Consider the following 11,336-nt stretch of genomic DNA (forward strand, 5'->3'; position numbering starts at 1 on the left):
ACCTACATCATGTGCAACTGCAACACTCATGACATCTTCATACTCTCCTGAGCAGCGTTCATCACCTGCAACAGCAACACTCACATCATCTCCATCCTGTCCTGAGCAACCTACATCATGTGCAACTGCAACACTCATGACATCTTCATACTCTCCTGAGCAGCGTTTATCACCTGCAACAGCAACACTCAAAACATTCTGTTCAGCAAAGAGTCTATAATGAATTCTGTTTTGATTCTCCTTTTACTCCTACTTCATAAAAACATTTTACTACATGAAAAAAAAAAAAAAAAAAGTTAACGGTACAATTTTTCCATTGTGTTTTATTTGTTCTGGTCAGTGTATACATAATGCAACTTTGAAAATAGGTAATTACTGATTTACATTTAACCCATTTAATTAACTTTTTATAGTTTTTTTGTGATTGGCTAAAACATTCATTTAGATTTAGAAATTTTGAGTGATTAAGGCAGACATTTTAAATATGCAAGCTTTTATTGAGCAATGTTGTTCTATAGATTTTAGATATTTCTTTAGGTAGTTTTGCCCAAATTAGTTTTGAATTAGGAAACTCAAGGTATCAGCACCAAATTATCTACTAATGAACGGGTCTGGATTGGATCCGGATAAGCTACTTCATCAATGGGTTCTGGTCTAGATTGGATCCGGGCCGGATGAGCTAGTCTATCAGCGGGTCTGGATCGGATCTGCGCCGGATGAGCTACTCTATCAGCGGGTCTGGATTGGATCCGAGCTGGATGAGCTACTCTATTAACGGGTCCGGATCGGATCCGGATGAAGAGCTTTATTAGCGGATACGGGTAACGTCTGAAATGGGTCCGGAACGGATACAGAATTCTTATCCGTTCCGGATCCGTTGCGCTGTGCAAGTAGACTCCAGTACAGACCCATTTGCGGACCCGTTTCTGTTGCGGATCATGTAATACCTCCGGCGCGGATCTGTTCCGGAGTCATTTTGATATCTGGAAAACCTTTAGGCAGCAGTAAGCCTCACAAATACTTAAAATTGATTGACTTAAACTGCTTGAACTTTATTAAAACTGTTAGCACTAATATATTGTGTTAACTACACTTTGTTCATTTTGTGCTTTTGTTCCTTTGTTTATTGGTGTTAAAAATAAGCCTGCTGTGAAAAAATAGTTTCTCTGAGATTATGTGTTATGTAATCTTGTTAAAATTTATTTCTTAAAATAAAAGTATAGAAAAAAAGTATCGTTCGAAACCGGTATCGAATTCAGGGTATCGGTATCGAACACTTTAGAACAATACACAGCCCTAGTCAAGTGATGTGATTTTGCAGGTCAGAGTTCACCAAGCTTGAACTTTGCAACGCAGTGAACTGCAAAACTTGATGCACAAACTTGGTTTCCGGTCTGACCCATTCACGTGCGTATGAATGGAAGTCTATGGGGAGAAAAGTCCAGTGTGACCGCAGCTTAAGTGCAAGTGAATAGTTTCTCTCCAGTGTGGCTCACCATGTGTAAATTAAAGGACGATGATCGGCTGAAACTCTTCCCACACTGAGTTAATGTGAATGGTTTCTCTCCAGTGTGGATACTCATGTGTCTATTAAAGTTTGATGATTGGCTGAAACTCTTCCCACAGTGAGTGCATGTGAATGGTTTCTCTCCAGTGTGGATCTTCATGTGTTGATTAAAATTTGATGATTGGCTGAAACTCTTCCCACACTGAGAGCATGTAAATGGTTTCTCTCCAGTGTGGATCCTCATGTGTTTATTAAAGTTTGATGATTGGCTGAAACTCTTCCCACAGTGAGTGCATGTGAATGGTTTCTCTCCAGTGTGGATCCTCATATGTTTATTAAAGTTTGATGATTGGCTGAAACTCTTCCCACAGTAAGTGCATGTGAATGGTTTCTCTCCAGTGTGGATCCTCATGTGATGATTAAAGTGTGCTAATTGGCTGAAACTATTCCCACACTGAGTGCAAGTAAATGGTTTCTCTCCAGTGTGGATACTTATGTGTTGATTAAGGTGTGATGAGCAGCTGAAACTCTTTCCACACTGAGTGCATGTGAATGGTTTCTCTCCAGTGTGGATCCTCATGTGAATCTTAAGAATGTCTTTTCTTCCAAAACTCTTTCCACACTGAGTGCAGGTGAAACAATTATTGTCTCTCCTTTTAAAATCAGTCTGTAGATGAGTTTTTTCCTCAATTTTGACATGATGTTCCTCCTCTTTCCTCCTCTCCTTCTCTTCAATTAGGTCTGAAATAAAAAAAAAACATTAGTTTTCATTAAGTCTTAAAAACTCTCATCAAAAGCTGAAAAGTGAAAAGACACTGGAAACGTTCGAGGTGACAGAAGTTACCCTTCGTTCCCCAAGGAGGGGAACGGAAGTGCTAGAAGTGGATTTGATCTTGGGAAAATTCACGAAATGGGAGGATTCGGTTCAGAAGCCGCTTGTCTGAAAGTGTATTGAACGGGCCAATGAAAGCAATGAATTGGCAGCGTAAGCTTGCGCAGGTGTGCTTCATTGCCAATTATCCTAGCATATAAGCACACCTGGAGCGAGCAAACGCCATCCTTTTAAGCTGAAGAGACTTTCTAACAGCTAAGGGACAGTCATTGTGACGACGGAGTATAGCACTTCCGTTCCCCTCCTCGGGGAACGAAGTTTTACTTCTGTAACCTCGAATGTTCCCCTGCGGTTGGGGAACTTCAGTGCTATACAGTGGATTTGATCTTTGGGAAAATCCACGTATGGGAGAACTATGAAAAACGGCATAATGACTGCACCTTACCAACACCCCCGATGAGGGGATAGTCAAGCAAGCGTGACGCACCCACATCATGGGAGGCGCGGCCTTCCAACGTGTCCCTGGCCCTAATTTATCTCCCTTCAACAGAAGTTTTACGGATTTAGATATATTTTTTGGGAAGTCGTGTGCGTCTAGATGATTCTAGGAAAATACGACAGTACGTTGGGAAGCGTGCAATCCCGATAGGGAGGATGCTGCGGAGGCCATCCGCTACCCAAGGGGGGAGATAAAATGGCAGAATTACATATGGACTAGCCCTAAGAAGGGGGAGTGTGCATAGACAAAGAGGTTAGCGGAGAGGGAAGACACGGGTCCACCCAGAGGGGGGACTTAACCGTGGCGGAATAAGCATAGTCACCTAGTGGGGATCACGCATAGCAGACACCTATACCCAAGATGCGGGCTGACCAGCGGGCAGACCAACAACGTAGTGGGCCAGCAAGTGACTCCTCTGCTGAGTCAGTGCTGGGGTCCACGGAGGAATCTGCAGGGCTCACCTGACGGGGAACTTTACTGACAGATAAAAGGGCACACGTATCTACGTGTTAGGGACAATGGCGCAGCAAGCGTGTTTCAACACCCTACTGAGTTGTTTCCTCAATCACCAAAGGGTTGCCTAATACCCTTAAGGAAACTGGCTCCACTCGCAGATTGTAAAACCTTGCAAATGTGTTGGGTGTCGCCCAGCCCGCAGCTCTACAAATGTCTGTTAGAGAGGCGCCGCATGCACAAGCCCAAGAGGATGCAACGTGCCGAGTGGAGTGTACACGCACTTCCGGGGGACACGGCTCACCTCTGCTCGAATAAGCGAGTGAAATGGCATCCACAATCCAGTGGGATAATCTTTGTTTCGATACGGCACTTCCCTGCTGCCGACCGCCATAACAGACAAAGAGCTGCTCAGATGATCTAAAGTGCTGAGTATGGTCCACATAAATGTGCAGCACGTGAACTGGACACAGTAAGGAAAGGGCTGGGTCTGCCTCCTCCGGGGGCAGCGCTTGCAGGTTCACTACCTGATCTCTAAAGGGGGTGGTAGGAACCTTGGCCACATAACCCGGGCGGGGTCTCAGGATAACGTGAGAGTAATCCGGCCCGAATTCCAGGCACGAGTCACTGACCGAAAATGCCTCCAGGTCCTCGACCCTCTTGATGGAGGCCAACGCGACCAGCAGAGCTGTCTCCAGTGACAGAAATCTTAGAGATACTGAATCGAGTGTCTCAAAGGGATCTGTAAACTTGTGAGAACGAGGGCGAGATCCCAAGAGGGCATGAGAGGGGGCGGGATGGATTAATTCGCCTAGCACCTCTGAGGAACCGGATGATGAGGTTGTGCTTTCCCACGGTGCCGCCAGCTACCGTGTTATGATAAGCGGAGATGGCCGCCACGTAAACCTTGAGAGTGGAGGGCGACAGCCTGCTGTCCAGCTTCTCTTGGGAGAAAAGAGAGCACAACACTGATCTGGCAATTTCTGAGGTTTTCTCTGCGAGAGACACACCATGTAGTGAATAGACTTCGATTCAGGGCGTAGGGGCACCTCGTGGAGGGGGCACTAGCCTAAGTGATGGTATTAACCACGGCACTCGGTAGGTTACCCAAGTCTTCCTCACGTCTAGGGACTACACGTGAAGGTTCCAAAGATCGGGGCGAGGGTGCCAGATGGTGCCCTGTCGGCTAACGGCTGCCTGCTTTCGAGGTGTACGGCGCGCCCGGGGGCGGGGCAGCACTTGTTGGCGGGCGCCCTCGACGAGGAACAGCGGAGGTGGATGGCTCGGCGGGCGGAGCGGGCTTACGACCGCGCCGACAGATGACATTACCCATCGCATCCGACTGCTCTTTCACCGCCTTGAATTCCTGGGTGAATTCACCGACGGTGTCGCCGAACAGGCCAGCCTGGGATATGGGCGAGTCAAGAAAGCGAACTTTGTCAACATTGCGCATATCGGCCAGGTCTAGCCAGAGGTGGCGTTCCTGAACCACAAGTGTAAACATCGTCCATCCCCAGTGCACACGCGGCGGACTTAGTAGTCCGAAGAGCATAGTCGGTTGTGGTGCGCAGCTCATGTAGTAAGCCTGGGTTAGACCCGCCCTCGTGCAGCTCGGCCAGCGCCTGCGCTTGGTAGCGCTGGTAGGTGGCCATCGCGTGCAAGGCGGAAGCAGCCTGGCCCGCAGCCTTATAAGCTCTGGCTCCGAGGGAGGCAGACAACCTACAGGCTTTGGACAGGAGACGGGGCGGACCCCGCCACGTAGGGGCGCCACGCGGACAAAGATTGACCGCGATAGCGCGTTCCACTGACGGGATCGCCTCATACCCCCTGGCAGCTCCGCCGTCAAGGGCAGTGAGGGCGGAAGGACACGCAGCATGGGCTGAGAAAGTTGCCCTCCAAGACTGCGTGAGCCTACTGTGCACTTCCAGGAAGAAGGGGACCAGAGGCTTCGAAGGCTTCGCCTTCTGGTCCTCCACGTAGCACCCATCTAGTCGGTCCGGCCGTGGAGATGGGGGATGAACCAGCTCCAACCCCACGGCCGAAGCAGCCCGGGAAAGCACGGCTAACATGTCCGCTTCAGGATCCATTTTGACGGCGCTCACCTGCCCGGAGGCGATCTTAGCTGTGCAACGGTCATGGCATAGCAGTGACGACATGAACTGCCCGCGAGCACCACATTAACATGCTGGACCCCCAAACATGTAATGCAGTGATCGTGTCCATCATCCGGAGCCAGGAAACCCCGGCAACCAGAAACGCACAGTCGGAGCGCCATCCTGAAAAGGACGTGCTGCATGACTGTGTTGCTCTTTTAGGAAAGTTTGCAACAATACGTACCGCTCTGGAGGACCGGACCCAGCTCGACCGTCTGCCGCCGCGAAAACCCACTCTGGACCGGGAGACACTCGTTCGCTCTGAAGTCGCTGAACCAGCAAGAGGAACCCTCATCGACTCGATCAGAAAGTCTCTGAAGCGAAAAGGATGGCGTTTGCTTGCTCCAGGTGTGCTTATATCCTGGGATAATTGGCAATGAAGCACACCTGCGCAAGCTTACGCTGCCAATTCATTGCTTTCATTGGCCCGTTCAATACTCTTTCAGACAAGCGGCTTTTGAACCGAATCCTCCCATATGTGGATTTTCCCAAGATCAAATCCACTTATAGCACTAAAGTTCCCCAACCGAAGGAGAACATAGGCTACACACACTGTAATTTTGATGCATATTAATGTAAAATAAATCAAATATTTTGTTCGGTCTATTAACGTGTACACATTAAAGCATATTCAATTCATCTTTATTTATCTAGTGCTTGTATAAGTTAAACTGTGTCAAAGCCGCTTAACATAGAAGTTTTAGTAAATTGAAACTGTCTGTCCAGTTTTCAGAGTTTTTACATAATTGATTAGAAAAGTCATTTTGGTCACATTGATAAGACACAGATTTGAAAGCTGTAAATGCCCTGTTTTTTACTTGTATATATTCATAATTACAACAAAATGTTTTTTCTAAAATTTGTAATGTTGACAAGGAAACTTATTCATTCTGTGCTTGACTGGTAAACGCATCAGAAAAAAAAAAAGTTCGGGGGTAACAGCTAAACAAACTGCTGAATATTTGCCTCGCAGACATGAGACATACCTGTACAGCATCTACATAAAGGCTGGAATGTGCACCTTTCCCCCTTGTGTGCTGTTGGGTTCATCCATTCTGGGGTGATTTTAAGGCTTAATTTGGCCAAAACTTTCTGTGTTTCAGCAAAAGGACTGATACTTGGGGACATCTTATTTTGGACATATATTGGGAAAATGCTTTGAAAAAAAAAAACTCAGTACACTCTGTATATTGCAAAGCCATGACCGCAAATAATCATGCATTTATGATTGTTGGTGTTTTCTGTGATGACAGTCAACATTGTTTAATTGGTCTCCACCCATGGGACGGCAGAAAGGAAATGGGTGAGAGTATAAAGGAAGAGGAGAGTTGAAGAGGGCAGCATTATGTGGTGTGTGGAAGAAAGTGTGCTGTCCTGAAATCATTAGCATTTTTTTTTCATTTGAATTATAAGTGCTGAAAGTTTTGTATGGAAGTTTTTTCCTAACAAAATTAAAATGAAAATTCAAATGCTTAAAGGATCAAATGATAAATCAAATACTCAAACTATAAATCAAATCCTCAAACTGGCATCGCAAATGATAAATCAAATCCTCAAACTGACATCGCAATTGATAAATCAAATCTTCAAACTGACATTGTAAATGGTGAATCAAAATGCTCAAACTATAAATCAAATCCTTAAACCGACATCGCAAATGGTGAATCAAATGCTCAAACAACTCCGCAAATGGTGAATCAAATCCTCAAACAGACATCGCAAATGATAAATCAAATGCAATTGAGGTGTCAATCAACCAGCATAGGCGGAGCTTTAAGGCGGAAGAGTTTGTTGTTGACAACTACCGGTAGCTCTATGACTTTTTCAAGGAGTTCAGATTTGGGTGCTGTTTTTGCTCCTAGCTTGAAGTAATCAATTACAGAACATTACTTTGATAATTTTATTATAGCATATTATAAATGAAATCCAAACATTGTAGTATAATATTAAGTAGGGGTCTGAAGAGATGCCAACTCCACGATACAAGATGAGACGCACGATTGGGTTCAGGGGAACGAGACAAGTCGATATTTTTACACTACTTTAAAGAAATTCTTAATGATGAGACATATTCATGGAATAGTCTTCAAATATATGAATGGAAAATAGATTTTTATAAAAATTAAAAAAAAATTTAATCACAAAATGCAGAACAATTAAGGTGTTTGTTTTTTACTTGTAATGAAGTCCTACACGATGGTAATAGATTAATTACGGCGTTTAAAAATCTGTTCTGCACTTTACTAAAGCAGCTTTCAGCACATCTCGCTCCGGTGAGAAAATAAAGCGGTGACTTTACACCCACACGGCCAACCGAGTGACATGCATCACAGAGGCCATGAGAGGGGTCTGGCTGCAGACCTGGTGCAGTGCAATCTGGGCTACATCCAATGCTTTTTAAGGGCTCACCTAACCCCACCCCTAACCCTAACCGTCACAGTCACTAGCTCCATTTAAGTGCATTGTGTCTGACATTGCATCGCTGAGTGATGCAATCTCAGCTTGCATCATAAAGGCTGCATCCAGATACTACTGGAGGCCAGCCTTGCAGGTGTATACAAAGCACTTGATTTGCGGTTCAAATTCAATCCTGCTTCCAATCTTCAATGCTAAATTCACCCTCACGGTCAAGACAACTTTTTATCTTAATTTTACCGATTTAATCTCACGAGAACTCGTGACACCCTTAATATTAAGAGTTAATTTTAAGCTTGCTCGCGGCCCACCTGCAGGATTGCTGAGGCCCACTTGTAATAAGAGACTAATTATACATAAAAGAATGACAAATGACACAAGAACAAGAAAGAAACTGATTCCTGTCTTTCAATGAGTGCTTATGTGCGTTTAGGAGAACTAGGCAGCACACTCAGGGCTGCAAGATGGATTTAATTTAGTATTCTTATTATTAAAATATATCTGAATGAGGATCAAATTAATGAGTTGGTGTTTGAGAATGAAAATTAACCTGTTTGTTCCTGCAGATCTTCCTGTTTGACTGTAAATGTTTCTTCAATCTTCACATCTTCACTCTCCTCTTTAATATACGCCATCTTTATCACAGTGTGGAGATCAGTCGCTCAAGCAGGAGTTTTTCTCTGTCTTTGGACACTTTATCCTGTTTAATATGAACAAAACAATAAAAATGTCCTGTTTAAAATTAATAAAACAATGAACAGAAACAAAATAACTTCTCTTCAACACTTGCTTCAACAGTTTCTTTATATGGGAGTAATTAACAAAAAGAAATCAGGTACGTCCATGCATAGAGGTAAAGTTGGTTTTATATTCGCACATTCAGACTTTCTCCTTAATAATATAATTTCATAAAAGTATTGTTTGCAAACTCTAAATAGTGAAATCATATTAGCACTCAATGACTATCAAAGTACAACAATGTTCACAGTCAAATAAACAATGTTGTTTAGAAGTCATACTTGCATGCTAATTCAAATCGAATATTCAAAGTAACATGGTAAACAATTTAGAGACTTATAAATGAACGAATGTGTGAATATAAAACCAACTTTACCTCTATTGTCAGCTAGAAAGAATGAGCTGATTAAAACTCCGTTTCTCATACATAGTGATGTATATTTAGAATGGAATGACATTATGCTATTTAATCAATTAAACCTTTATTAAAACACCTACACGTTTATGTTTCTTTTGTTTATTCAAGAATAGAGGTAAAGTTGGTTTTATATTTGCACATTCAGACTTTCTCCTTAATAATATAATTTCATAATAGTATTATTTGCTAACTCTAAATAGCGAAATCATATTAGCACTCAATGATTATAATGACAAAGTACAACATTGGTCACAGTCAAATAAACAGTATTAATGTTGTTTTCAAGCCACACTTTTATGCTAATTCCGATCGAATATTCAAAGTAACAGTAAACAATATAGAGACTTCTAAATGAACAAATGTGCGAATATAAAACCACCTTTACCTCTATTATTCAAACAATAACCCTCATTACTGTGAGTAAAATAATACTACACAGTATAAATTGTTAAAATAATGTTGTCAACAGCAGCATTACGCATTAACAGCATAATTTAGCATCGGATGAAAAAAATCCTGAAACTTTAATCAATCGCTTTATATAAGTGTAAACGCTTTAAAACAAACCTTTCTCCATCTGGATCCAGCGCAAATGCGGCGCCGACTTATGACGTCACACCACGCCAAAATAAAAGTCTTTTATTTTGTTTTGCTTTTCTTGCCACTTGCTGTTGCAGTCATGACTTATTGATACATTTCTCGCTCGTTTTCCATTTTCTCTCCCCCTCTCTCTCTCACTCACATACACACACACACACACACACACACACACACACACACACACACATATATATATATATATATATATATATATATATATATATATATATATACAGTGTTGTACAAGTTACTTCCAAACTGTAATACATTACAGATTACTGTTATTTAAATGTAATCCCTTACCTTACAATATTACTACATTGCTAACGTAATATACCAAGGTCTACTACTGCCCATCATATCAGAACTTAATTTAAAAAATGACTATATGAAATGATATTTTTATCATTGTTAACATAACCAGTGTTTTATTTAGTATTTCACATTTATAATTGATGCTAATGTAGTTTTTTGTTACCTCAGAAATCATTTGTCGCCGGCCGGACAGCAAACTACTCTTTGGCAGGTACATTAAGGTAAAACTGTTGTCATGGATACAGTCAGCTGTAGCCATCAGATAATTAATTATGTGCATGTGTGTGTGTGTGTGTTTATTTATGTCTATATATTTATCTATCTTAGAAAATGGGCAAAACATGGGTTCTAGTGGAATGGAGGGAGGAACCACCGACCTATGACATTATTGTTTCTAAAAAGAACCTACTGAAAAAGAAATCTGAACATGGGGATGTTGTGGATGTTGCCTATGAGGATGAAAGTTCACCAGCCACAGTTCTTGACATTAGCCCCTTTCACACAGTGATACTGGTAAATATCTGGAAAATTTCCGGAACGACTTTACCGGTATATTCAAAAAAGCGCTGTTCACACAGGCGAGGACGTTACGGAAATTTTCCGGAAAAGAGCATTCACACATCCATTCCAAAATACCAGTAAATTCTGACATCATTCACCACAAATGAGCTTTAAACGGCTGCGCTTGTATTTGTAAACATTTGACTACATTACAAACTCTGTGGATGATCAATATTGTGAACAACTTTCGCAGGATCACTTTTGCATATCGAGATGTTCATTATATGTGCGTGTGCAGGCGCTCACAGGCTGTTTCACAGGCACACGCAAAGCTTGAAGGTAAACAAACAACGGCTTATCATAAGCATCTCATCGATGATTATTTACAAAGTTGGCATTAAGAAGAACATATAAACATGATCTGACTAACTTCTAGCAGCTAAATGTGTCTGGAAAAATATTCAAAGGCTTTTATTCTCATAAACCGTGCGGACGTAAATGCGTCTGACTGTTGTGATTGGCTAAAGCAGACGTCTCACGTCAGCACGTTCTAGACGTGCACGCGCTTATTACGGCAATCTTCCTTCTGCATTCACACAGCGCAGCATTCATTTACTTTTAGTCATTTAGCAGACGCTTTTATCCAAAGCGACTTACAAATGAGGACAAGGAAGCAATTTACACAACTAAGAGCAACAATGAATAAGTGCTATAGGCAAGTTTCAGGTCTGTAAAGTCTAAGAAGGAAAGTATTAGTAGTATTAGTTTTTTTTTTTTTGGGTACAGTTAGTGTGATATTCAGAGAGGCAATTGCAGATTAGGAAGTGAAGTGGAGACTAAATAGATGAGTTTTTAGTCGTTTCTTAAAAGTAGCGAGTGATTCTGCTGTTCTGATGCAGTTAGGG

The 11,336-nt window shown here is 42.4% G+C and overlaps 1 protein-coding gene across 1 annotated transcript; it reads right to left on the reverse strand.

The window, feature by feature from the left end:
• Positions 1-404: 404 nt before the first annotated feature.
• LOC147845189 (uncharacterized) lies at positions 405-9,635 on the reverse strand. The gene is made up of 3 exons (XM_087250524.1): positions 9,583-9,635; positions 8,410-8,559; positions 405-2,248 (listed from the first exon to the last, which is right to left on the reverse strand). The coding sequence occupies exons 2-3, from the start codon at positions 8,492-8,494 to the stop codon at positions 1,458-1,460; spliced, it is 876 nt and encodes a 291-aa protein (XP_087106650.1). The 5' UTR covers positions 8,495-8,559; positions 9,583-9,635; the 3' UTR covers positions 405-1,457.
• Positions 9,636-11,336: the final 1,701 nt, after the last annotated feature.

This window comes from Danio rerio, chromosome 4 (assembly GCF_052040795.2).
Source record: "Danio rerio strain M-AB ecotype USA chromosome 4, GRCz13ab, whole genome shotgun sequence".
NCBI classification, from domain to species: domain Eukaryota; kingdom Metazoa; phylum Chordata; class Actinopteri; order Cypriniformes; family Danionidae; genus Danio; species Danio rerio.